This window comes from Dryobates pubescens, chromosome 1 (assembly GCF_014839835.1).
Source record: "Dryobates pubescens isolate bDryPub1 chromosome 1, bDryPub1.pri, whole genome shotgun sequence".
Lineage (NCBI taxonomy): Eukaryota > Metazoa > Chordata > Aves > Piciformes > Picidae > Dryobates > Dryobates pubescens.
This window is the reverse complement of record NC_071612.1, coordinates 41,307,816-41,335,736: the sequence shown is the minus strand read 5'-3', so window position 1 is coordinate 41,335,736 and position 27,921 is coordinate 41,307,816. Positions and strand designations below refer to the sequence as shown.

General features: G+C 41.9%; 1 protein-coding gene across 4 annotated transcripts in view; it reads left to right on the top strand.

The window, feature by feature from the left end:
- Window positions 1-25,943, top strand: part of MTUS1 (microtubule associated scaffold protein 1) — a 97,094-nt gene extending 71,151 nt beyond the window's left edge. For 3 of the 4 annotated variants that reach the window (XM_009904853.2, XM_054164518.1, XM_009904855.2), the window contains 8 exons: window positions 7,359-7,425; window positions 16,423-16,637; window positions 17,167-17,272; window positions 18,235-18,308; window positions 18,416-18,511; window positions 20,933-21,049; window positions 23,358-23,455; window positions 24,238-25,943. In XM_009904853.2, coding sequence (XP_009903155.2) covers window positions 7,359-7,425; window positions 16,423-16,637; window positions 17,167-17,272; window positions 18,235-18,308; window positions 18,416-18,511; window positions 20,933-21,049; window positions 23,358-23,455; window positions 24,238-24,454 — 990 coding nt within the window. In that variant the 3' untranslated portion in view covers window positions 24,455-25,943. Of the gene's footprint in view, window positions 1-6,098; window positions 6,512-7,358; window positions 7,426-16,422; window positions 16,638-17,166; window positions 17,273-18,234; window positions 18,309-18,415; window positions 18,512-20,932; window positions 21,050-23,357; window positions 23,456-24,237 lie in introns of those variants that run through there. The other variant, XM_054164507.1, reaches the window with a different exon arrangement.
- The last annotated feature ends 1,978 nt before the right edge of the window (window positions 25,944-27,921 follow it).

Here is a 27,921-nt window from a genome sequence, read left to right as displayed (position 1 = left end):
CAGCCTTAACAAAATTGTGTGAAACAAATGCTTTAATATTGTGCTTCAGCATAGGATCTTGTATCCTGACATTTCAAAGCAGCTTATAAAGATAATTGCGATTTTTATAGATGTGAGAACCTAAGCTGTAACAGTGTAGCTTGTTAAAGCTGCATGGTAAGTCATGGAGACTTTGCCTCGTATTCAGATATGATTAAGAGGGGGGAAAAAACCAAAACAAAACAACACTTTAAGTGCTGAGAAATTTGCTCAGAGTAAGTCTTTTGAGATCAGAGTTTTTACAAGGAAGAAAGGAGCCATTCTGTGTGGCAGGGAAAATGTATATTAGAGTTCAAAACCCCTGTGCAGTAGAAGGCAGGTTGTAATAGAGATGTGAAGTTAAATAGCCCCTGTTACTGCACCAGGGCCTAACTTTGTGAAGTTGTTGCATGAAGACGGACATCACTTCAAAATGGGAAAACAAAGATTCCATCTAAAGCTTGTAAGATCATAAAGAGCCGGCAAGTGTAAGATCCTTGTTAAATATTGACTCACAGGAATCCTGTTTGGCTGGTTCTGTGCTTTAATGTTTCACACTAAACATCAGGGAATAACAATCTGATTTTCCATGAATGTACTTAGCATATGAGAAGTAAAATATTACAAATTACAGTGAATCTCCGTCAGCTAATCTCCTCTGAGTGTTGGAGTCAGACTTAATTGAATTTTGTTTTGAAGTACTAAGTCAAGGTAAAAACTGATTGCTTGATTTATTTGGTAAGAAGACAATGCATCCACTAACACCTGCCAGTAGTAATTTGGAAGTAGCAATTTTGCTGTAGATGTTTTTATTTTTCATGTAATGAGATGGTTAATGGCATTTTTACTTTACTGCAGGAATAGCTTGTTCCTCCATTCAAAAAATGTACATGGAGCATGGGGACTAGAGCCTGTTTGCCATGCAAGTTTCACAGGTTGCATTGAGTTGGAAGGGACCCTTAAAAGTCATCTTGTCCTTGCTGTGAGCAGGGACACCTCCAACTAGGTCAGGCTGCTCAAGGCCACATCAAGTCTGATCTTGAATGTCTTCAGGGACAGGGCTTCAACCACATCCCTGGGCGACCTGTTCCGGTATTTTACCACTCTCATTGTGAAGAACTTCTTGGCTCATTTCTTTAGCTTGCTTTTACCTCTGAGTGATGCAAATGAAATGTCATTTTAAAGGTTTTGGGGGTTTGGTTTTTGTTTAGTTGGGGTTTTTTTAAGCAGGCTAGGGGCCTGATGTTTATTGTGAAGTTTATTGACTTTGTTGTGTGGTGTGGGGCTTTATTTTTAAAATAAACTTCTAAGATTGTTGTCTTCTAATTAGAAGATTTATTTAGAGGATTGAGTTTTCCCACTGAAGAAGAAACTGGAGCTGGTAGAAATATTGTATAAGGACAAAAATATTCCAAGCAAATGTCATACTGCAAAGTGGATGTGAATGGCCCTTTTGTTACCACTTCATAATTACCTTCTGGCTATAGCTGATGACATGTGAGTGACTGGAGTTTATGCAGAGACATGACTCAGTTTCTGTAGTACAGAAAATGATAATGCTCACCTTCTCATGACTGGTGTGGCACAAGGATGTAGTAGACTCCAATATCTAACACTTTGTCCATAAGAAGAATATCTGCTCAGATGAGAAAGATGCATCATGAATTAAGAAGTGTTAGCTGAAACTTCAACAGTTTTGATAGTTAAATGCTACTCTGGTCTTCCATACAAATCATCTCCTGTAAAGTCTAAGCACTCAGAACTGCTTGTAAGTAACCATAATTTAGTATTACTTTTTAATATGCTCAGTGTTTCTCTCTGAATTTAACTTTTAGAAGTAAGTGCCTGTGGTTTGAGCAAATGACTTTCAAAAACCAGGCTTTCGTTTCCCAGAGTAAAATTCATTTGACCTTGTGTGTGGCAGCAGAATGCATATAAGTGCTTCCTTTATGTGCTCTGAACAAATTTTAATCTGGTCTAATAAAATGCTTTTTAAGAGCAGTGTAGTTTTGGGTTTTGATATTATTTGACACTTAATGTTCTCCTTCCATAAATTTTGACTCTTGAAATGACTTGTTTATGATGTGTACTGCTGAAGGTTGATCTAAGGGCTGTTTCCACCTGCCAGTTCTGCCTGAGACAGGTACAGTTGCTGCATGCCTGCATGCTGTGGAGTGCTTGATACCAGCATCATCTGGGCCTTTGTGCATCTTCTCTGGGCAGGGACCATATTGTATACCAGCCTGAAGAGGGAAAGGTTGCATTATGGGCACATGGGAAAAGTTATGACCTGATTCCCCAAGATATTTCAGGACCTCAGAGTGGGTTGAGTGTGTTTCTTTGCAGCTTTCTAGCACTTTGCAGTTCCCAGTTGCAGCAGTGTGCGGTGTTTGTTCTGAACCTGTTCATGTGTAGAAGATACAAGGCTTTACATGAGTACAATTGTGAGGAAGATCTGGAAACATTGTGAGGATTTAAAAAAAAAGGTGTTGAGAGCATTTTGTTAAATGGCAGAAGCTTGCTTATAAGTTTGAAATACCACAGAGCTCCTGGCGGAGGTGATAAATTGATTGGGATAGACTAGGCAACTTTGATAAGTAGCTTATCACATAGATATTGGTGTGACATAGCTGCTTAAAATTACACACAACCCCCCATATTAGGTATTCAAATACAAACTTTTCAGTATTGGTTCTTGTGAATTCTTCTTTCTTGACTACAACTCCAAAAGTGTACATGCTTTGTTTCTAGGAGTGTGGTTGTTTAAAATGTGAACTGTGATGGGTGGATAATAGCTGCCAGATGGCTGGTGTTAGATTATTTGGACAGGTGTACTTGAAATAGGTTGGGTTTTTTTGCCATGGTTTGCCTTTTTACATAGAGTAGCTGTTGAAGGGCTTGTAGCCCTTAATATGGAGGAAAGTCTTGTGAAGTGTGAATAGGGCTTTTTGGTCAGGCACAGCCTATTTATGGCTCTTTGACGCCTTAATGTGCAGGCAGAGCATGGAGCTCCCAAAGCAGGCCTACTTTGCCTGCTGGTAGCAGGATTGGGCTGGGAAACTTGAGATGTCCAGTTAGTTGTGTGTTCTCTCAAGGAAATAGAGTTGCCAGTTAGCCACAAAACTGCATGCAAAGGAGCTTGAAGAATACCCACCCATTCCAGCTTGAGAACTGCCCATAACCTGAGCCGTGGAGGTATCTGGCGCCTTTCTCGTGTGAACATTTGGTATAGATACATAGCCAGGAAGGTTGGTTGGTTGCATGGTTGGTGTAAGTACCTTTGTTCAGTTCTAGGATGTAGACTTCTGTAGAGGTTCCTGCTTTTTCAAGCAGAGCCATGGAAACAGTTTGTGTGTGCTCTCACTCTAATTTGTATCTAGGATGACCCTGGGCTGGTCTGTTTGGATCTCAGGCTGTTGCAAAAGTAGCTGGTTGCCAGTAAAAATACTCTTAAGTGTGTGAGGGAGCACCGTAGCTTCCAGTTACACAAACACCAATGACAAATTTTGTCATTTTTTCTATTCTTGACTTGTTCATTTTTGTCATCTCAAAACTGTCATGTTCTCCAGCCCCCTATCTTGCACCTCTTCTTTTTTCCATGCAGTTCTAGTGGAGCATACCTCACCTTCCCAGGTGTCCCTGTTATGAATCCCTCCTGAACTCACTTGTCAACATTTTAAAACATGAAGGATTTTTAACTGCTTCATCTTTCACAGAACTAGAAATTTCTAAGTCTCCTCCTTTAGCTGAGAGGGGGGTTTCGTAGCATACAATAGCAGAATTGCACCACCTTCATGTTTCCTGTGGCAAAGCTATCCCCAAACTCTGTTCTTCCTTCCTCTTACAGCTTCCATGTTTATGGTAGTGAGAATGTTTTGGCTAAATCTCATCTGGATTTCTTGTGCATCTATGATAGGGTCTTCTGAGATAAAAATAAGTATCTAGTCACCCTACATTATCTTGGCATAAACTCATAAATTGTGCCAGAAACAGCTTTAAATGAGTATGCAGACCGTCTCTGAGGCTCTGACAACTAAGTAAGGGTGATCCTTATTGCCAGATTTATCTGGATAAATGAATAATGCCAAAATTGCTCAATCCTATATGCTTCCACTTGGATCTGCTCTTTCAGTTTCTGGTATTGATTATGTTTCAGCTAGAATCTTGTAAAACATTAGCTAGGAAGTTTCATGATATTCCATTCCAAAGCATTTGCATGCCTGTCTTTTGAATACTGAAGATGACCCTTACTCGATTATTCAGGTGGGTTTTGGTATTTCACTACACTTAGATTTCACATCTTGGCAACCTCAGTGTTTTGTTTGAAGACTCCCAAACCTGGAGGTTCAACTCTCTTAGATAAAGGATGTGAAATTAGCTGCTAGTCAGACTAGTTCATGGGGCTGGTTGACCATATGACCAACTTATTTTAGGCTGGGAGTCTCTTTGGCTAGCTTTTTCTGAATATATTCTTTAGCAGGCAGTGATGATACAAGTCTGTCTGTCTGGATGTCTTGATTTGTGAAACTAGGAATAGATAAGCTGGAGGTTGAGGCACAAGGTTAAACAGCACCAGTGAAAAACAAAAGGGCTGAAGAGAAGCTGAAAGCAAGAAACATTAAAAACAAATAAAAAAAAAAATCAGTAGGATGGCATTGTTTTATTTTGGGTTTTTAGTCTCAGCCTCTGTCAGCCCTTAGTATATTCTGATCTCATCCCTTTTGGAAACAGTAACCATACCCATTAGTGTTTTCAAAGGGTGGTCCAGCCACTATGGTGAGGAAGACGAATGTGAGGTGTTTCACTGACAGAGCAGGGTGGAAAAAAACAGATTGAAGGGTGATTTCATGAGAATTGGAACAAAGAAAGATTTTGCAGAGGAAGGAGGAGGGGCATTAAAACTAAAATAAATCTCTGAATTTTGGAGTGTTTGTACACTAATTTAGTAATGGACAAGGTTACTTTAAGTGCTTTGGGAAAATTCCATCAGGGCCTCACAGCATGAAAATGAAAGTGCTTTGCTATTATATTCGCTTGCAGATCCACTACCTGCTTGTGTCCCAGTGTGCCAAGGTGCAGCTTAAATACCTCACTGCAGCATTCACATTTTCACCATCAGATGCTGTGTCCGTAGCAGGATCTGATGTTTCACAGGGGTGAGATGACTCATCTCTCCTTCCTGAGCGGGGAAATGGGGAAGAGCAGGGCAAGTCCTTTCAATAACCGAGCTCTGCTCTCCTGAGAGTTTACCATGGAGGGCAAGGCGTGGTTTTCAATCTTAGCCACTGTCACTGTAAAAAGCTTCTAAGTGTTCAATGTAAAGCTGCAACACAGCTACTTAGTACCCCTGCCAGTGTGTCAGTGTCCAAATAACTCTTAAGACTGCTTAAACTGCAGTGATTAAAGGGGGATCTTTCCCATACAAGGTAAAAAATACAAATATTTCCAGTAAAGGGCTGGCCCTTTTATCTAACCAGGTTTGTTGGGGTTTTCTTCAGCTGAAGAATAATTTCCTATAACAGCAGATGAGAGTGCATAGTATAATAATCACTCATTTCGATTAGTCTTGTGTCACACCTCAGTACATGACTGGTTTCTGGTTGCTCATTCCCTGACTTTTTCTTAAGAATGGTGTATTTTAGTGCTTTGTTTGTTCTGCAGGCAGGCAGTGGGTATTCCCACCTCTAGGACGGGATGCTCATAACTGGGGGACCTGCAGTGAGAGTGGCCAGGGGGACAAATGGGAAACCTGCTGTAACGGTGAGGTTTCCCCTGAGGGAAACTGGCTGCAGGTGTGGCCCTGACTGTGTGGTTAGTTGTGCAGCGGCTAATGAAAAGGCCTAAGTGATTTTTGGGCCAGTGAATTATTTGTGAGTTTCCTAGTGTGCCCTCGCTGAAGGGAAGGCATGCAAAGTGAGTTTCAGGCTCTTCGCGTGCGCATGGGCTGTGAACACAAGCCTGGGCAGGGACAGCGGCAAGGCTGTTCTGTCTCTCCCATTCAGCTCAGGCCTCCCGTGGCTTATTTTTGCATCCACAAATGCAGCGTGCAAGCAGCGTACTGCAAGCTCGAAACAGCTAAAAATAAGCTCCATTATCTGCAGGGAAGGGCAGCGGTCCCTTTGCCACCCTGGCTGCTGTTGGAGCGAGCAGAGATCGATCAGTCGCATGTCTGGGGCTCGCCTTTCATAAAAGAAGGGCTGTGGCTTTAAGTGCTCGCTGGCTGCCTGTGCCAATTGCAGAAGCTGCAGTATCTGCCGCTGTTGGAGCGATCGGCGCGGAAGTGGGATAACCTGCAGAGGCAAGGTCCAGCCTTCAGCAAGGTCCAGTGCTCAGCACTGCTGCTTGGCCATGGCCAAATCATCCTGGCCGGTGGTTCTGCCACCTGCACGTCGCCTATGAGTGCCGGGGGGGCCGAGTGGGGGGCTGCTGGAGCTGGAAGATGGGCTGCTCTAGCAGCAAACTGTGCCTCTATTCTCAGTGTGCTGCAGCAAGGGTAATGAGTATTTGTTTTGCAGTGCTTCTCCGGTGGCCGGGAGCTGCATGGGAGCTTGGCCATCAGCAAGGTGGAAGTGCCCTGGCAGTGGGAAGCCTGGACCTTGTCATTCCTCTGCCACGGCTATGGGTGTGAGGTGCCGAGCCGTGGAGCAGCTCTGTGCTGTGGCCGTGGCTGGGCTTCTCCCAGCGGGGCAGATCTGGGGGCAGAGGAGCCTGGCCAGGCACCCTCACCTGGCTGAGGTGCAGCTCTTAGGCAGAGCAGGGAGATGGGTGCTTCTGCTTGTGGTGAGAACAGATTTGTGGTGATTCGTCTCAGTATGAGAGACATCATATCTAAAGTAAGAGCTGTGAGCAGTGGGGAGTGGGTTGTATTCAACTTTGAGTAGAGCTGTGCCTTTCCTCAGTGAAAGACTGAGCATTTAGCAGGTTTTGTTTTCGTGTTTGAGTAAGCTTAAGATAAATATTTAATGCATGTGTTCTTCGTATATTTACTGTACTTTTGTGCCCTTCACAGCTATTGGTTGATTTGTTCTGGAGGCTTATGTTGCTACACCCATCATAAAATATATAATTAATTGCTGCAAAGTAGGATTTTAATTGCAGTGTTATCCTGGAAAAAGCTGTTCTTTGTTTTAAAGTATAACTTCCTTAACAACAGAGAACATCTGTGTATTTTGTAACAACAGAACTGTTATCCTAAATGATTCATATCTTGGCTTCTTGCTCCTCTGTCATTTTCCACAGAACCCCTGTAAGTCAATTTTTGGAAGGGCCCTGCTCAGATCTCTAGTAACCAAATGTTTCATTTTGTTTGTGTGTGTGTGTGTTTGTTTTTCCCTCTGCAGAGGGAGGAAGCACTGAAACAGCAGAAAGAGTTATCTCAAGAACTAGTTAACCTTCGAGGAGAACTAGGTAAGAATTTATTTTTGCATTCTTTATGAGAACAGAAATGCAGCAAAACAGATGTGCAGAAAGGCAGATGCCCTCGTATTGTAATGGCAGTCATTTAATTCCCTGACTGAATTCTGCTCAGATGCTTTAATCGCTGCATTTCTCTGGAGCCCTGACAGCGTGACCCCAGGTTCACCGAATTCCTGGCACTGGTCTGACTGCGCCTAGTGGGGCCTCCTTGCAAAACATGTCTGATGACCAAAGCACTCCCTTGAAAGTGGGAGGATGCCTGACAGTATATATACTTCTGTTTGATCCTCAGTTTACTTGTACAGTGTCTTCTCAAGGTTTGCTGGCAAAGAATGCATAAACTTTTCCATCGTCGATAAAACGCTCTGTGCAAAATCAGCGTTTTGCCTTAGTGGCTCGCAGGTGAATGCGTGTAGAATTAACAGAAGGAAATGCTGTTGGGCTAATGAGATAAAAATGTTTGAACTCATCCTAGTGGACAGCTATAATACAAAATTGAGCTATAATGTACAGGGGCTGGTTTTATAGGCTTTGAAGCTCGATTTAACTCCATTTATTGGTAACCATATAACTCAGTTGAACTCAGAGCAGAATCATCTTACGGTGTGCAGAAAATTTTCAAGCTCATGACAGCACTTGAAAGTAAAGCTGGACTTTTAGAAAAGCACACTTCTGTTATGGTGAAACCCTAAAAAAAAAGAAGAAGAAGAAGAAAAAGCTTTAAAAATAGAAGTAATACATGTGAGCAGTTTCAGTTACGTTGCTTACTACTGAAAAGTTGGAAATGTTTATTTTCACAGGGTTTGGAAGTCAAGTATTGTTTCAGCCTACACTGAGTGTGACTGTAGGTGTTGTTGCATGCAGATGGCACACTTAATCTCTGTTTTGTAGCACTGATTAATAAGGTGGATATTCCCCAGCAAATACTCAAGAGTTGGAAGTGTGGGGAGGAAGGGGAGTTTCCCTGTCCTCCCAGCTGAAGCCACAGGGTGCAGCTTCCCTACTTGACATGATTACTCTCATCCAGTTTCGAGGGTTATGCTAAAATGCAGCTTTCTAGGGGCTTTATTTGATGCTGCATAAACCTGCAGATGTGTGAATGGGGTGTAACAGAAGCAGAGAATGCCTTGCAGCCTCAACAGATAGATGAGAGTACCAAAGACACAGCAGAAATGTTGCAGCATTTTTCTTTCTTAGAAGCTCAGTACTAAAAATGTGTTTTTTCTAGAGCTTGGTGCAATCTGGCATTTGTCAAGCTGCAGCTTTTAAAATTCTAATTGGAACAGGGTGCCCAGGGAGGTTGTGGATGCCCCCTCCTTGGAGGTGTTCAAGGCCAGGTTGGACAGGGCTGTGAGTAGTCTGATCTTAGCAGAAGGTATCCTTGCCTATGGAAGGGGGGTTGGAAATAGATGCTCTTTAAAGTCCTTTTCAACCCAAACCATTCTATGATTCTATGGAGAGCCTGGATTGCAGTTTTGCAGTCATTTGGGGCAGGTCTCAGTAGGGGCTGGCTTTGAAAGAGCCTGGATTTCCTCAGCCATTGCGTCCCTCTGTCCTGCCTTGTGACAGCACTGCTGCCCAGGCAGGCATGCACTGAGCCACAGGGTGAACTGCCTGGGGATGTAAACCAGCTGAAGGAGCACTGGTGCTCAAGCAAATAAAGGGGAAGGAGCAGCAGGATGAAAGGGTTGTGTCCTCTATCAGCTGCAGCCAGTCACCCTGCAGTGACAACAAACAAACTGGAGCCTTTTTGTCAAAATCAGCCCCTTGTATTCCTGTGATGTTGTGTTCTAAACATTTATTTTTTAATGTACATCCATATGGCTTTCTGGGCAAACCCATTTGTTTACCTTATCAAGAAAATTACTTCAGAAGGACTGCTGTTGGAACAAGAAGTCCCTACTCTTCCATGTGCCTGCATAATTTGTTATTTTTTTCTTTCCTATATTGTTTTTCCTTTGTCAGCCTGGATACTGTTTGTCACATATCAGGAAAGGCAGAATTCAGCTTAAATGGGCAGACCAAATGCTAGCCAGCTTCTTTTGCCCATTATCTCTTCTTGGGGTGTTTTGGTTTTGGGGTGGGCGGGTTGGTTGGTTGTTTTTCAAAGCTTGGTTCTTTCTAAGGGTGCCTTACTCTTAAATGAGCTACCCATAAACTTGCTATGATTAACAGCCTCCTGAGCTGGTCTGTGGCATTACTATTGCAAGAATATGCCATTCAGTAGACTGAAAACTAGGAAAACACTCAAATGCATCTGAGCTTGATGGATCTGTGATACTTAAATGCACAGAGCTGTCCGCCAGGGATCCTGGCTGGCATGCTGCTGGATAAGGTCCTCAGTCATTCCCCTCACAGAGCTGATCTTACTGGGTCAGCTCCACAGGAGCATTTGAGTGGCAGCCTCAGGCTCACTTCCCTTTGTAAGGTTTCCAGACCATGGTTTCAGTGAAGCATTTATCTTCATGCAGCTCCTTTGTCTCAACCACGTCACACGTCTGGCCTGTCTGTACTTCTTTCTGCAGCACATAAAGGGAGTGAATTTAATCACAGAAATAGAAAACTATACAGGTCTTCAATTCCATCTGGCCTTAAAAAGATGTTTCAGAAATAAAATTAAGAAAAATAAATAAGCCAGCCAGAGCTCTCCTGTTGACAAGGTGTGAGAAAAGCATTCTTGTTACAGTAGCTTTAATCTGTTTAAATAGGCACCTGCTAATCAGCTTTCAACTGCCACTGTTAAATGGATATAGCTGAACTTAAGGCTTTCATAGGCTGTTTTGACATAAGTACCATGATTTTTGATTCACAGTATTATCTAGGCTCTGACTGGCTTAGGTGGTTAAGTATAGTTTGAATCTTACTTTGACCATGTGCACATGTGTATGTTTTATGTTGAGCTCCAGCTGCTGTGCCTGAAGTGCCTGTCGGTTTGCTGTTTGGGCGCAGGCAGTCTAGGAGGAGGAACCAGGTGTGCCCATCTCAGTGTAGTCTGCATCCTGCTTGTTGCCACAGTTGAGAGTAACATGAAATCTGCAGCTTGCACCCTGCCCAGTTTGGACTCCTCCGTTTCTTGCTTTGAAGTTTAATTGTGTGTGTTCCCAAGCTTCTTGATTCTCCTGGCAAAACCAAACTGACTTGCTGGCAAATTGTCTGTTTGGCAGAGTTGCTGGGTATGAGCCTTTCTACCAAAATACCTTTTGGTTTAATGATTTACATAAGTATTAGGATTCCAGAACCTGCCTTTGACAGCAACCATGTGGCCGTGCAGAGTGTTGGGTGGGTTACTGGACACAATTTTCTGCTCTCAGTAGCTGGAAACTCACGCAGCGATTAGCAGTGATAAAATGTTTGGCAATGAGCTTTGCCAAAGGACTTCAAATTCATCGACACTCAGGTTTTCAACTGGAGTTTCCTTAAAAAAAATCTCTAGCCACAAAGAATGTTTGAATGTAAATACCTTAGTTCTGGGAGCCTGGAGCAGGTATAAATGTCCCATTTATCAACCCGTTTCCCTTTTGAAGGTGCAAACTAGCATAGAGTATTTCTGGTTACTGGTTTAATTACGTAAGTAGAAATTGCAAGGGCTGCATGTTTCTTCAGAGGTACGAAACTACTCCTCTAAATTAATTGTGCAGCCAATTGTTTTGGAGCCTCTTTGCAACTCTGCTGGATGTGCTCCAACTCAGTCCTGCTACAAAACAGCAGGTGCAAAGCTGACTCAGCCCATGCCTGCCTTGGCCATTTGAAGATTTTCATTTGTGAGCCTTTTTTCAGCAGGCTGAAGGGGCTTGCATGTACCCTGTACAGCCAGATGCTGTATCCCTCCCTCTCCCCTCCACTTGCTGCACTGAATTGATGAATGCTGTTTTCCTCCAAATACCTTAATGCTGGCGTTTTATTACTAAATGACCTTTAAAATGTGTTGGAGGTTGGAATAAAAAAGACTGTAGTGTTTTACAGACAGGTGGAATGAAAGTGGTTTTGCAGGTTTTGGTGATCCTTAAAAATACATAATAGTAGGTAGATATGTCTTAAGTATTTGGGGCAGGGCCTAACTTGCCTTGAGTTGTACACTTGGTTGCTTGCTAATGCTGTAGTGTTTGCAGCACTAGAGGATAAGAACTAACTTCCAGGTAGGTATCTGAATGCTTCACATTTATTCCACCATACTCACTTAAATGTAGCTTAAAGCGTGCTTTTTGGGTCTACCTGCTTCATTTCCACTTGCCCAAGAACAAAACCAGGAAATGTAGCTTAACATCCTGTACTTTTAAGCTCCTAGAAGTTACACCAAGAGAAACTTGGTCTTTATTAGATAACTATTTTTATTAATTACTTGGAGAAAGGAACAGAGCTTTTGTGGCTACAGCAGACTTGCTCAGCAACAAAGCATACCCAACAGATCTTGCAGTGTGAAATATAAAGTTAAGTGCTAAGGTTATGCACCAATACATACCACCACACTAAACACTGTTTTCTGGTAATTCTCCTTTTTCACATTGCCCACATCCATTAAAATGCTGCTGGTTTATTGTTCTAGTGACTTCTGTTTCATAATGTCAGTCTAATGGATTTTCATAAATCATAACTAGAGCACTGGATGACTTAGCCAAATTTATAAGGATAACTTATTTCAAAACAGCCTAATTTAGGATTCAAAAATAACAATCCACTGGGGTTTATCTTGTTAGAGCTGTGGTATGGTGACTTTTAGGGGAACCTAAGCTGGAAAAAAGCTTTTGTATCAGCATTTTAGCTGTGCAGGCTGAATTGGATGATGAACTGTTTTATAATTGAAAAATAGGTTTTGTAATAAGGAGATACTGCATAATTTAGTATCCTACCTCTTGGCAACTTTTACTGGAAATATGAAATAGATTTCTTTGGGATACTACAAAATAAGATGACTTTTGTGGTCCTTCAGCTGGGGCCACAGTTCCTGTGGTTTGAATCCACTGCTGTTTGCGCAGTTGCAGGGAGCTGCCATGTGCCTGGTTCTCTGTACGTCTCTTTTTTTGCAGGTGTTTGGTTTATAGTTCTGGCACACAAAGCTTTGCAATGGAATACTCCGGGTGCAGTTGGCCATTGTTACTGTTACAGGTTAATGTCATTTTCACAAAAATCAGGGTTTCTGAAGATACACTGTTACCAAAGCTGGGAAACTTCCCACCATAGCCAGAGGTTGTGGTTCTGCCAAGAACAACTAGGCTCTGCATCTAGAAGGAAGAGGTGTTAAGAGGCCCGAAGGTCTTTCCCAACCTGGTTTATTCTATTCTATACAGATTGATTGTGTTCCCTGTTGTAATGGTACAGGGAGAGACAGTGTTTGACTGGGAGGAGAGGTTGCGACAACCAAGTGTAGGGGGGAAATATTAATGGCTTTGCTGTTTGAATAAAAAAAGTACATCTTGCTTCTGGCTGCCAAGTGTTTTATCCTTAAAGCTTGAAACCATTTAGTGTTACAGATGAGACTGGACAAATGGGAAGCACATCTTTGAATCTCTGTAGCTTGACTTTCTCTCAAGTGCTGTTGGCCCATTTGTCTCCTGTTGGTTTTTTTGCTCAAAGTCTGTGGTTTTTTTATAATGCATGGCATAATGATGATGTGGAATTGTGGAGGGAAGTACTTTAGGAAGGGAGAAGCAGCACAATTGTTGTGCAGAAAGCTCCAAAACACGCTCTTTAAGTGTCTCTGAAGTGGATGAGAAGTCAAAATAGATTTGTGTGTGTGTGCTACAGGAAGAGCACAGGTTCCAGGTACAAATTTTTCTTCAGTATTAAGCGGCAGTTCTGCGAGGAATACTCGAGTTGCCATCGAGTTTGATTAGTCAGGAGTTTTGTACCCCTGCAGAGAGTGAATGAACAAAGTTAAGGCCTAAGTTGCCTTTTTCAGTGCTTGTCCTTTTCTTAAAACAGGGCAGCATAGAGTCATAGAATTATTAGGGTTGGAAGGGACCCCCAGGATCATCTAGTTCCAACCCCACTGCCATGGGCAGGGACACCTTAGATCAGGTTGCTCAGTCACATTCAGCCTGGCCTTAATAGCGTCCAGGGATGAGGCTTCCACCACCTCCCTGGGCAACCTTTTCCAGTGTCTCACCATGGGGAAGAACTTCTTCCTAACATCCAATCTGAATCTACCCATTTCTAGTTTTGTTCCATTCCCCCTAGTCCTATCTTTACCTGACACCCTAAAAAGTCCCTCCTCAGCTTTCATGTAGGCCTCCTTCAGATACTGGAAGGCCACAATAAGCTCTCCTTGGAGCCTTTTCTTTTCCAGACTCAACCCCAACTCTCTGTCTGTCCTCATAGGAGAGGTGCTCCAGGCTTCTGATCATCCTCATGGCCCTTCAGTCTGGAGATGGCTGGGTCTGTGCAAACTACTTGCTGCACTCACTTGAATCTCATGTTTGGGGACAAATCTTGGTTTGCAGGACTTCTCATAATTTCAAATTGATACTTCTTTGATGTATTTGTTGAAACTAGGCACATAGTTCCTTGCACCATTGTGATAGTGAGAGCTCACTGGTGGTGCGGTGGTTCTGCTTGTGGTCCAGATGGCAAGGATTCAAGTCAGGCTTGTGATTTACAAGCAAGCATTGCAGCCTCCAGTTTTGTGGAGGCCAGGTGTTACCTTCAGGGTAACACAACATTCAACTGCCAATGCAAGTTTGAAAAGTTGTTGTTTGCCTTTGTAACATTAGTCCTCATAAATCTGAACAGTGAACTGGCTGAACAAGAACTGATGTGTCTGTTTTCTTTGACAAAGGTGTGGTTTGCTATTTGCTTTTTTCTGAAGTGCTTTTGCATCATCTGAAGTTCTGTGTGCTGACACTTTAAAGATAAGACAATGATAGGCAGCACATTCTTTTAGCTGAATGGAGGCAAATGGATAGCTGCAGCCTTACAAATGAAGAATTGGATGCTTGCTTCTTCCTCTGTTGGTTTTAAAGGAAGTGGATCATTTGAAGCATTTTGCTACAGTTAATCTCAAATGAGGCATGTGACTTGCCTGTCTCTCAACTGTGCCCTCCTTCCTCTGCTATAGATGGTCAGGTCTGTTTGGCTGTGTAGTGTCAGTTTGGCTTGCTGCCTAGTTCTTCGCATTATAAAATAATGGTCCCTACCTGTGATGTTTCCTCCTCCCCAAAACCATGACAATGCAGAGCATATTCAATAACTTCGTCAGTGTGATGTGACACAAATGTGAATGTCAACTGTTCATTTTTTTCCCAAAGGGACCAATTATAATAGAAGAAAGATAAGGAAATAAAAAACTTTCTTGGTGTTGGTATAGAAAGTAGTATATTTCCGTGTAAACATGAGGTAACATTTTTCCACTGTAAGGGTGACAGAATATTGCAACAGGCTGCCCAGTCGGGTTGTGGAGTCTCCTACTCTGGAGATATTCAAAACCTGCCTGGATGTGTTCCTCTGTGATGTATTCCAGGTGGTCCTGCTTTGGCAGGGGAAGGTTGGACTAGATGATCTTTTGAGGTCCTTTGCAACCCCTAACATTCTGTGATTCTGTGAAATCTCCTTGTGTTGCAGAGAATCTTGTGGTACATTTCAGCTGAGTTGCACTGTTGCCAGTCACAAAGTGAACAGCTTGGCTTAAATCTGTCCTGATCAGCAGATCTTTTTTACATAGTCCTAGCACAGAGCTAAGACTGCTCTTAAAACTAATTCAGGTAGACACACGTGCAGATTGTTTTCCATGCAGTACAGCTCACTTTCTTACGCTTTCTAGTTCAACTGCAGGTTCCAAGTGAATGCAAGTATAATTCATTGAATTCCTCTTGCTTTTGATGAGCAGGGAATCAGGCACTTGTGTAACTTGAAGCACACTGCTTGGGGCAGGCTGCTTCCCCTAGAGCCAAGCCCAGTACTGCTTTGGGAATTGGTCCTTGGATATTCTGTGATTTATCTATCTTAAGATTCAAACACAACTGTGAGGAGAATTTCCTGTACTGTCTGTAGAAGAATTCTTGAATCTTCCCATGCTTTTACATGGGGTTTATATTTATCCTGCTTAGGCAGAATGCCAAACTGCTATCAAGTGTATGCATGCATGACTTCTCCTGTATCTGACTGAAGATCAAGTTGACGTTTTAGTTGATTTTTCTCATAAGCAGACATTCATCTGACTGATTTATTTTAAACCAAAACACTAGAGGAGCAATTTTGCTTAAGGTTAGTGTCCACACACTTTTCTTTGAGGTCCCGTTTTACCTTGCTTCCAGGCTTTGTGTGCAGGTAGAACTGCGTACAGTTCTTGCTCCAGTCATACTAACAGTAAGGAAATGACTCCTCCCATTTCAGCTTCTCTGGCTGGAGGTGCGAAGGCTGAATTGCAAACTCAGAAGTGCAGGTTACAGTCTTCTGCTTTGCCTTTTATTCAGCTGTAAATATGGGGAGACAAACCTAGTCAGTCTTTGTAGCTGACCTGTGTTGATGTAAATAGAACTGCACAGCTGTTTCTTCTGTTTTCTTAATGCTCTGCACTTTCTGCCTGAAACTATTCTGTATCTTGCATATTTAAGTATCTTGGGCCCATGCATATTGGCAGTTCTGTATCACTCTATACCGGGCAGTCCATGTCAGGGTTAGAATTTCTTCTCTGCTGCATGTCTCAATGTGAGTAATGTCAGCTAAGTGGTTTATATATAAAAAAAGCTAAGTACGCTGGCAAATACACTACTGAAATGAGGTCAGGTTAGGTGAAGTAGCAAATCCAATTACTTTCTCTTTTTTTTGAGCACTCCAGTGTCTCTTGTGAGGGATTAATTCTTTTATGTCGTGACAAACTGTCACTCTTGTGCTTTCTATATGGCTTGTTGGTTTAACTAGATTCAATTAATTCTCAGCATGAGACACACAGACCCAACAGTTTTTGCAAGAATCTTTTCATGTGTCCTTGATGGTGGTGCTCATTTCATGGATAAATTCTGTTTGTTTTGGTTTCTTTTCTTTTGATATCTTCAGTCACCACTTCTGCAGCTTGTGAGAAATTGGAGAGAGACAGGAATGAACTGCAAGTTGCCTATGAAGGGTATTTGCAGAAGTTAAACCAGAAACATGACAATGATTTAGCTGAGCTGGAAGAGAGACTTAAACAGTTCTACACTGCAGAATGTGAGAAACTCCAAAGTATCTGCATTGAAGAAGCTGAAAAGTACAAAGCGCAACTCCAGGAGCAGGTTTGTGACACTCTTAAGTGCTGGCAAATGCTTTCTGCTACAACTGAGCCTTTAGAGCATCCTGGGGTTTGCTGATAATGGATTTATCTATCTAATGTGGAACCCCTTCACTGTAAGTATGAAAATACTACTGCACTAAGCTGTCCAGATATTAACCTTGTGTTTAAATGTGGTGGAGATTGCTTGTGGTCTGCAAGCCATCACTGACTTCTACAACTCTGCTGGATATTTGAAGCAACTTCAACTTCAAGGTTTATGGAAACACACCCCTAGTCTGTGACCTTGCCTTGCAATAGCTCCACATGAGACACACACACATACCACCCTGTTGGCAGTGGTCAACTGTAAGGCATCATTCTCATTGACTGTATTGTGTTGTATGTGGTTTAGCTTTTCCTGTGACCATCTGTTCAGTTCTGTCAAGACCATTTTAATGTACTCAACATACTGCATGAAGCCATTGGGACTATACTTTAAACAAGGGTTGACATATGTAAGCAGAGGGGAAAATGATGTGGTCATATTGCAGGTGGACAACTTAAACATCACACATGAAAACCTGAAGCTGGAACTTGAAAATAGCCACTCAGAAAAAGTAGAGGAGCTGAAAAAGGAGTACGAGTCCTCTTTTTCAGGCAAGTATTTTGTATGCAAGCACATACACTGTAGTGCTGCTAGTCACAAATGGAAACTCAAGCTTTTTTCCTTGTGTTGTTCTTGGTGGTCAGCTGTCTTTTTTAAAAAGTTGGCTGAACTCTTTTTTGGAACTGAACGTCTCAATTTATATACAAAAATAACCATGATCCCATTGTAGATGAATTGAACTTTCTGACCGGTTTAAGAGTGGAGATGACTTTTTCTTTAAGGTTTGCAGTCTGCCCTCAATCTCGTGTTAATGAGTAACTGCTTCCACCCCTGTAGTTCTGTAAGAAGCACCTCAAAACTGGAATTGAGGAAAATTGGGGTTGTGTGCTTGCCAGACTGACATGGGAAGATTGAGAAGTATTTTACACAGCTTACAGTGTGCTGGGGCAAAGGTTGTTTTTCAAGGAGTGTGCTTGGTTTTAAATGACATTGCATTTAATTGGTTCAAGTGATGGTGATTTCCATTGTCCCTCTTCCTCCATTTGATAACCAAATCTCCAGTGTTACTTACGCATTGTTAAAACTGGTGATGCTTCCACTGAAATTGAAGAGCAAATTCCTCTGGCGTCTCCAGAGTAGGAAAGGAAATGTTTTAGTAGAAGTATTTGGAATTCACCATTTCAGTTTCTACTATTTGCTGTAAGAATCTCAGCTTTGCCATCTGTGGCTCTTGTGCTCATCATCCATTTGCTGCATGCAGGTGAATGCTTTCAAAAGTGTCTGCTGTCACTGTCGGCTAACAAAAAGATATGCAAGGGAGCAATCAACAAATCCAAAGCAGCAATAAATCTGGTACTTTGTCCATACCCCAGGGATCAGTTGATGATAGATGTGGTCGCTGCCTCTGCATCTGTGTATTTTGTGTATTGGCTGGCTTTCTGTGCTGCTGCTTTTCAAAACGTTGTTATGTCTTATGTGGTATTGAAAATCCTGCAAAAACCATTTGTTGCAGAGCTCAAGAGTGCCCATGAATCTGAAAGGAAGCTGCTTGAAGATTCCTTTAAAGAGAAGCAAGAATTGCTAGAGGTTTGTATAGGATCATTGGGGTCATTGCAACAGCCTAAGACTTAAAAGGCATTTTGGAGATGGGCACTGAATTCTTGACCTAACTATAAAATATCTTTTAATTTCAGAAAAAAATCGATGAATTAAAATGTGAAAACGACTCCCTGAGTGAGAAGTTGAAATTAGAAGAACAAAAACAAATAGCCAAAGAAAAAGCCAATCTTGTAAGTGTTGAACTTCCAAGAATAATGCAGATGAGCAGACTTTCTAAGCCTGGGTTTATTTTACTGCACCATTTGCAATCGAGCCTGATGGTGCTCCCATACTGATTAATATTTTATGTAAATGGCTTGCCTGCCAGAAGTTTTTCCCAAGCACTACAGTGTTGTGTATTAACCTTACCCACTATAAATCCATACAGCTGTTGAGTATCTAAGTCAGCAATGCAAGTTACAGCCTAAGTTATATTGAAGACTTGTGCCCTACCATAGCTTTCTGCCAGGCAGTCGATAAATGTTCTAATGGCATCATGAGCTGTGTAGGCTTTAGAAGACTTAGTGCAAACTCACCTCTTCTGCTTGAGTCTTGAATGTATTTATTCAAAAGTCAATTCATACTTATTCCAAATTTATCCTTCAGATAGACAGGAGAATTTATTTTCTCCTGTCTTTCTTCCCAAGGCTGCTGCTGTCTGCGTTGCTCCTGAGTGCTCAGAGGACGTTTCTCATGTGCTGGGAGTGTCAGACACAGGCATATCTTTCTGGTTACCTGGAAATAACTGGAATGCCACTAGTATTGCTTATCCCACAAAGAAATTCCACACTTAAACTCATGTAGGCTTCTAGTAGAAGTTGTCCTAGTTTTCCCTGGAATGTTAATTTAATTTTTTTTCCCTGTCACTGCTTATTCTAAGTGGCAGGACAGAGCTGCTGCAAGAATAATCTGCAACCACAATATGTTGCTGTGGTTGGGAGAGATGATACCAAAGAACATGTTGTACACTTGGGAGTTTGAGCTGCATTCCACAGACATGCCCTTACGCAGCTCCAAGTGCACTTTGCATCCTGACAGTGTAAGACACATCATGAGCTTCAGGCTTCTCTATAGATAAACACAGAGTTTGCCCACTATAATATTTCGTACTAAACACAACTCTGCACTATAGAATTCGCACTACTCATTTGAAGACAGCTGTATCTCCAACTCTCCAGTATTACTCAGTGTCACTTGTTATTCCTGGCATTTTTGCTAAAATCTTCTGCAGGCCTTTTGGACCTTTTATCTGGCTCTGTGTTTTCCTATGAGTAGCTCATGTGGTGGCTCAGCTGTAGTTTCAAAAAGACATTTTAAGACTATTGGGGTAGAGGAGGGATGGAAAAAAAAGATACATTGTGAACCCACTGGATTTAAACTGCTTAGGATCCCTTTTCTTGCTAACTCCTGGATTCCACATAAAGCTTAGAAAAAGGAGGACTAAAGTTCAAATTGTCTGCTGCCTCCTCTGAGGCAGCATGACACGCTCTCATGGACTTCTTTTCAATAGCAGAAATTAAGCAATCACTCATGCCACCATCCTGAAAAACAGACAGGGGAATAAAATGTGTAGATAAGGCCCTCATTACCTGTGAAATGTTCCGGTTTTCTCTTTGTGGATCTGCACCCCACAATCCTGCAGGCATTGCCTTCTGAGTCTCAGGTTTCTGATGCAGCACTGAAGTGATTACTCAGTGTGCCACACCAATATTCTTACCCAAATATGCTAAAACAAGTTTTGTTTGTTTTCAAGAGAAACTTGGTTACACAACACAATCATTGATTGGTTTCTGTCTCTTTTCCACTTAAGACCACCTGGAAATGGACTGAGATTTGCTTTATTTCTCTGTATTTTTGCCTGTGACTTTGCCCTTGAAATCTGGCAAATATATTTTACTTTGTGTGTTTAATTCTTCACTGTAGGAAAGCTCTGACCCTGCCCTGGTCCCTGCCTGCTCTCCCCTCTGCCCCCTGGAAAACAATGCCAAAAAAGGGAAAATGAAAAAGAAAGGCCTAACTTGCTATATTGTAGCTAAGTCATGGTTGTAGAGCAGTGCAAGATTTTTATGTGCACTTGCATTGTTGGGCTTTAAGAAGAATGTAAACTTGGAAATTGTCTGTGAAGACTCAAAGTAGGGAGAATCAGCTACAGTCAAGTTCATAGCTTTAAATTTCTGGTGCTTTTTTAACTACTCCAGCATCTGAAAACTCTTCAGATGTTTACTCTAATTATCTCTTGGGATGGGTTATGAGTAATAAGAAATAAATCTTGGAACTCTTAGCCATAAAGGAAGCCTTCAGACACTCCTGCAAAACAAGTTTTGCTGTGACAGCTTCAGTGCCTTCCTTTAACTCCCAAGGGGTTTGCATGTTTGTGCTTAGTGTTTTCTGAACAGCTTCTCTGGAAAGCTACAACTACCCATCTATACCAAAGGACAAACTAAATCAGGGAAAAAAGTGGTAGCAGATCTTTTTTTACTTCTAACCTGTTTGAGCTGATTTCATGTAGAACAAATAACTGTCATTGCCACAGTTATTTTCTTGCTCTTTCTAAATAGTGGAATTGTTCCTGAAATTCAGGATACTAAGCAAACTCTGGGGAATTCTTTCAGAAAAATCCACAGATTATGTACCTGGAACAGGAGCTGGAAAGTTTGAAAGCAGTGCTGGAGATAAAGAATGAGAAACTCCATCAGCAGGATATAAAGTTAATGAAGATGGAAAAACTGGTGAGTTTTCCTTGGGGTATGGCAGATACAGATCTGGACTGTCTCCTTTATGTTCCGATAGTGAAGGTAGGGTGGTCAGACTTGTGTGCCAGGACCGCTTACCATTTTTATTTAAAAGGAAACTCAAAATGGTAACAGTAACATGTTCACATTGCAGGTACACACATCCAGCTGGCAGCCAGTCACTAGTGGTGTCCCCCAGGGATCAGTGCTGGGCCCCATCCTGTTCAATATCTTTATTGATGATCTGGATGAGGGGCTTGAGTCAGTCATCAGTAAATATCCAGATGACACCAAGCTGGGGGCAGGTGTTGATCTGTTAAGAGGGTAGGAGAGCTCTGCAGAGGGACCTTGACAGGCTGGACAGATGGCCAGGGTCGAAGGCGTGAGATTTAACACATCCAAGTGCTGGGTTCTACACATTGGCCACAACAACCCCATGCAGTGCTACAGGCTGGGGTCAGAGTGGCTGGAGAGCAGCCAGGCAGAGAGGGACCTGGGGGTACTGATTGATAGTAGGCTGAACATGAGCCAACTGTGTGCCCAGGTGGCCAAGAAGGCCAATGGCATCCTGGCCTGGATCAGGACTAGTATGGCCAGCAGGAGCAGGGAAGTCATTGTGCCCCTGTACTTAGCACTGGTTAGGCCACACCTTGAATACTGTGTCCAGTTCTGGACCCCTTAGTTTAGGAAAGATGTTTTGTTGCTGGAATGTGTCCAGAGAAGGGCAACAAAGCTGGGGAGGGGTTTGGAGCACAAGCCCTGTGAGGAGAGGCTGAGGGAGCTGGGGTTGCTTAGCCTGGAGAGGTGGAGGCTCAGGGGAGACCTTATTGCTCTCTACAACTACCTGAAGGGAGGTTGTAGCCAGAAGAAGAGGACACAGTCTAAAGCTGCACCAGGGCAGGTTTAGGCTGGATGTTAGGAAGAAATTCTTCATAGAGTGAGTGAGTGGCCATTGGAATGGGCTGCCCAGGGAGGTGGTGGAGTCACCATCACTGGAGGTGTTTAGGAAGAGACTGGATGAGACACTTGGTGCCATGGTTTAGTTGATCAGATGGTGTTGGGTGATGGGTTGGACTTGATGATCTCAAAGGTCTTTTCCAACCTGGTTAATTCTATTCTATTCTACAATTCTATCTGCATTGGGCTGTAATGTAAAAGGGGAGAAGGAATCACCTGATGCTGTAAATGACCTTTTAACCTCTTAAGACAATACTGGTTTGCATAAACTATTGCTAAGTTAATACAGGGTTATCTGGGAGCCTCTCCTGCATTTCCTTCTCACTTCTCCCCTTGACTCAAATTAAAAAGATCCTTACCTGCTACCATTGCTTGAGTGTTACAGAAGTTAGATTGCACTCTCAGGAAAACATTAACATGGAAATGATCCTAATTAAAACAAGAAGGATCAAGCATGAAATGGCATGAATGTTTTCATCTGCATTTGATTAGCTTAGGTTGACCATTTTGGCTATTAATCTTTAAGCTTCTTGTTTAGCTGTTTGGATGTGCCCCTGATCTGTGCATAGTTCCTCACTGAAAGGCAGTTGTGGGGGCAGAACCTGTAATTACTTAGTGTGTTCGTATTTGTGGCAGGACAGGGTCCTTATCCTGGGTGGGGCATTTGAACACTGTTGCAATACTTAAGCAAAATTTTAATGAGGAAGTATAGCGGGAGGTTTGGAAACAAAGGAATACGTTCCTGTCAGGCGTTCACTATTGTACAGCATCGTATGTTGCCCTGGTCTACAATTACAAGTAAATCACTAGCAAGCCTTTATCTTCTTGAACAAAGGTTGGCCACAGTATAGAAGCCCTTAGACGGTCCAACCATTTAATCACTCTTTATCCTTGGCTTTGGAGAACATCTTGCAGCAGTGAAGTGGGATCAGGAGAGCAACAGGGAGATCAATATACATAAGGGAGCTCTTGAATTCATAACCTTAGCATGTTATTTCTAGACAGTCTTCTGTCTGCAACAGCTTCTAAAACTGCCGCCCATCACTGGCAGGAGTTAGCAGAACATACTGGTTAATTACTAGATCGCTTTCCTGGTCCTCCTTTCTTGGCATCTAAATCAACACAAGTGACAAAATGCCAGTATTATGCCAGGGCAAGGCAAGTAGGATCTATTTGACTGTTAAAGAACATTAAGCCATGATAGCAGGTCAGTCTCGCTTTACTCTGGGCTTTTGTGCTTACTCTTAACAAGGTCTGCAAACTCTAGATTATGAAACATCTGTGATAGCTGGTCAGGACCTTGATGTGTTCATGTGTGGGTTTAAAACTGTGACCTTCTTTTTCAAAGCTGGAGACCAACACAATCTTAATGGATAAATTAAAGAAGGTTCAGCAAGAAAATGAAGAACTAAAAGCTCGGATGGACAAACACATGGAGCTTTCAAGGTGAAAAATACCTGTGGACTTTCAGATGTTCTTATGGTCCAGGGGGAGGTGTTCCTGTGAGAAGAATTAAAATTCTATCTAAATATTCATGGTGGGGATTTTGTAGCACTCTGTAAAAGATCCCTTCCTTCCCCCCCACACTTGTACCTCTACAAATGTGCATTCCTATGTAGAAAAACAAACAGGAACAGATTTTAAGGGGCTAAAGGCCCCTATGTGTTTCAGTGTCCCAAAGCAGTATTTCAGGGAAGAAAAAGCAACTGTGAAATATCATCTTGTGAAAGAGACAATCTGTAAGGCTTGAGCTAAACCTGATACTACTTTAAACCACTGCAGCTGAGAGATTTGTCCCCAGTTTAGAGCAGTCTTACTTTGCAGTAAATAGCAATATTTAACATGAATAAAATGGGTCTGAGGTTCCTTTAATTTCAGCTGTTGCTGAAGTAGATGAGTAAACTCTTCTAGTTTTGAAGGGAACTAGAACCTGCAATTCTGTGTGTCAAGCTGAGCCTACAAGATGACCCAAAGGTTCCAGCATGGCCATTTCAAAGCTTCTGTCACTAAGTAGGACAATTCTCACTTCTCAGATGCTTTTCCTGGCCTCTAGAGGTATTTCTTACTGAGACTTTCTCCCACCTTCTTCAAGCTAAATCCTCCTTTTAAGGAAATAATTTAGTTGCAAGCTAAGCAGAGGTTTATGCCGTTTAAAACCTTTCTTAAGTTCAGTACTGGAGCCTCCAACCTGGGTGACATGCTCTGATGTGTAAATCTTACCTTTGCAGGCAACTTTCTACAGAGCAAGCTGTTTTGCAGGAGTCACTGGAGAAAGAATCAAAAGTGAACAAACGCTTGTCCATGGAAAATGAAGAACTTCTGTGGAAGTTGCACAATGGTGACCTATGCAGCCCCAGAAAACTGTCTCCCAGTTCTCCATCTGTGCCTCTTCAGTCCCCACGAAATTCTGGTAACTTCTCTAGTCCCACAGTATCACCGAGATGACATCTCTTGAGAAAAAGAGGGGGCTGCATTTCATTTCTGATCTGCAGAACTGGTCCTGACTTTAATCACCAGAGCAAGAGCTATTTTAGCCAAGTACACATAACTGGAAATGGTTTGGTGCAAAAATGGCACTAAGAGACTGAGACTGTGGGAGTAAGACAGTCGCGTTGCTCCTCCCAAAAAGACTTGTTTTATGACCTCTATGGACATTGTTGCACAAAGCACTTACAGAGCAAGGAAAGACTTGTTTATTGCCTTTTCACCCAACTATACGAAAAAGCTCAGGGGCTTAGAGATAAAAGTTCACAACCTTTATAATATGTTCCTTATCACAGACACTTTTTTAAGGCTGTGTGTGTGTGCGCGCGCTGTGGATGGAGTGGATGTAACACACTGTGCGTGTGTCTAATGCTGCCTTCTTTGCTGTGTACGTAATAAAGGATAAAGCTGACGACTATACAATGACATCTACTTCCTTAATAACCTGGTCAGCATGCATGCTTTTAGTACAGAGTACCCTCACCCAGGAACGAGGAGAAACTGCCACTAGTAGCATAGGTTAGTTTCCTTCATCTTTCTGGCTTCAGTTCAGTAACAAAACCAAAAAGAAGCGGGGGGGTGGGGAGGAGCATGAAAAACTTTGTCAACTGATTCATTAGTGTCTTGGCCAACCTGAGTATGCAACATTAAAAACCAACTGAATTTGCAGCCATACTTTGCACGGATTCATGGTTTAATAGCCAGCACAACTGCCATTTGTGAGGAGACTCTTTCTTTGCAGGGTACAGTGAATTCTGGCTTGCAAGTCAAAAGGGTCATAGTGAAAACCACAGTAGACTGGAAGATACAGCTGAGTAGCAAGTTTGGAAACCTACACCTATCATCTTACCTACTGGAAAGGAATCACTTACTCCCCAAAATAACATGTCCATTGTTAAGGCTATCTGCTGAGGATAAACTCAATGCAGACTTGAAAGCCAATGAGAAAAATACAGCAATTGTTATTAGGTGCATTCTTAACTCAATTCTCAAGAAGAATCTTAAGCAATTTGTGAATTCCAGTGTATCTGGTGACACACTTTGCATTTTTAAGCATGAGCATTTGTACTACCGTTCTTCAGAGTTGGCTGAATTCACCTGAGGAAAAGGGGGGAAATGGTAGAGTTGTGCATGTGTTCTGCCATACCCTCTCTCTTGGACTGCAGGATTATCAGTGTTTAGCCAGTTCACTTGGCTAAAGGTCCTGTACGAGAGATTCTGCAGAGTAGAGAGAGCAAAAATTGCCCTGGCTGTTGGAACTGGAGGCTGAGGGTCTCAATGACTCTGCAAGTGTCATATGCTGAGCTTCAGCTTCAGTGAGATAATTGTCTAGCCTTGCTAGACCCTTGGTCAGACCTGTTTAAGATGTCTACATTGTACCTACTAAACATAGGATCAGTTTCAAGTTAGCATTACAAAACACTGTCTGTGCTTACAACAGCCTGGGTTTTGCAGTTATGCTGCTGTTTAGCTAAGGCTGTTTGCTAGCTGTACTTATAACTTACTGTCAATTGTCTCTGCTGAGTTTCCCTGTTTTTTCAGTAGCTTGGGGACAGTAATCAAGGGAATGGAAAATGTTTTGGAAACTTAACTGGAGAACCACTTCAAGCTATTTTACCCAAGACCTCAAAAATCTTGGCTAGTAATGAGGAACAGGAACATAAACAAGACTGTTAATAGTGCTCATGCAGTAAGTAAGCTTGTAATATACTTAGACTTGTGATTGACTATTTCATCATTAAGGTCACTTAATATCCCATAATGTTCAAGTTAAGGGTGCCATTTCTATAGAACATGATGTTCTCTTTTAATCCTATTTAGGGCACTGTACCTACACCACTTGTTAGTGGTGTCAGTACTTAAAATGCTTTCTAAGGATTTCAAATTTTAACTATGAAAATCCTCTGTGGGCTAAAACTTCACCTAAAGTATATCTTGGAACGTTCTTACTTTCTATGGTCAAAGAGATTTGCTCACCTGTAAGCTGAAAGCTTATAAAATAAATACTATTTTTTTTACTGATTGAAGGGTTTTTCTCTTGCTTGTATTAGTCAAATGATCTTCAACTGAAGGAGGAACATTTCTCCAAATATTATACCCCCTCAGTGTCTGTTCAGCACAGCATAACAGAAATAGTGAAGCTTCACTGCACAAATTATTAAAGTTCAGCTAACCTTCAGAAAAATTTAACTCTGCCCTTGATACTCTAATGTAGGTAGAAAGTACACAGAGCTTGCTTATAATTAAGGATGTGACTTGAGTTGTTAAAAAAGGGGAGACTGGAGACAGCATTACAGAATTAAGCAATAATACTTGAGTGCATTCAGCCTAATATAGGGACCCAATGTGCATCTGCCTGGTAAAGGCATCCTCCAGGACTCATTAAAATTCTTACCTTATTCAGGACATTTTTTGTATGAGAAAAGCCACCTAGAATTTAGCAGTCTAATAGCTCATGTCACAACAGTTGTTTAGCCACTGATAAGAATTTTATCTTAGTTACCATGTTAGTGCCTCAAAAGATGCAAGGAGAGTGCACAGGTGCATGAAAATCAAATCTAGTGTTACCCCTGCAAGTAACAGTGGTGCAGAAACTTTTCCCGGCTCCCAGCACAGAAAAGTAAGTATAGTGTAGTGAATAATACAAAGGCTGTTCATTTGTCCATAGCTTCCCTCCAGAATACAGGAGACTCCTTACCTCTAAACTCCTTTCATGTAGAATTTTTAATGTTTTTATGAGAAAATGAAGAATCCTTGTGTATAGAAATGAGATTACAGAAGTACCTGTTCAGTGTTTGTCCTGTTGGTCCAAAAGAATTAAATAATTCTGTTCACCTGTAAGCACTGCTGCAGTGGTGTTCTGTTGGAATATTAGTTTTTCAAGCTTTAACTAAATACCATGTGTTAGCAAAGGCTTTGTTTGATCCAGTGACTGTTGTTTTTATTTTTTTAGTATAAACTTTCAGGAAAAGCTAGAAGCCTGCTCAACTAAGCATCTGCCAAAGGTCTAGTGCTATTCAAGCAATAAAGCTGATTTTTCTCAGACACTCAACCTTAACTAGCAGTTCCAACTCCAATGATTATGTTTCAAAGGAAGCTAACAGTGACGCTTCTATTTGTACCAAGTAGTTTGTTGCCATTCAAACTATTAAAAACATGGCTCACCTCCCTTAGAAACTTCACCTAAAAGGTGTTTTTGAGTAGCACTGTTATTTGCTGTAAAATTTTAGGTGAATCATTTCCTTATGTTAACCAAAGGCTTCAAGTTTCTCATTACAAACACCAAAGACATTTGTATGTAAACTGGTACCATGCAATTCATGCAGGAAATTCCTTCTACGCAGTAAGTAACCACTCATCTTTAAACCTGTAGTTGCCTGACAGCCAGGAAATAATTCAGGACTGAGCTGGAGTTAAAAAGGTCATCA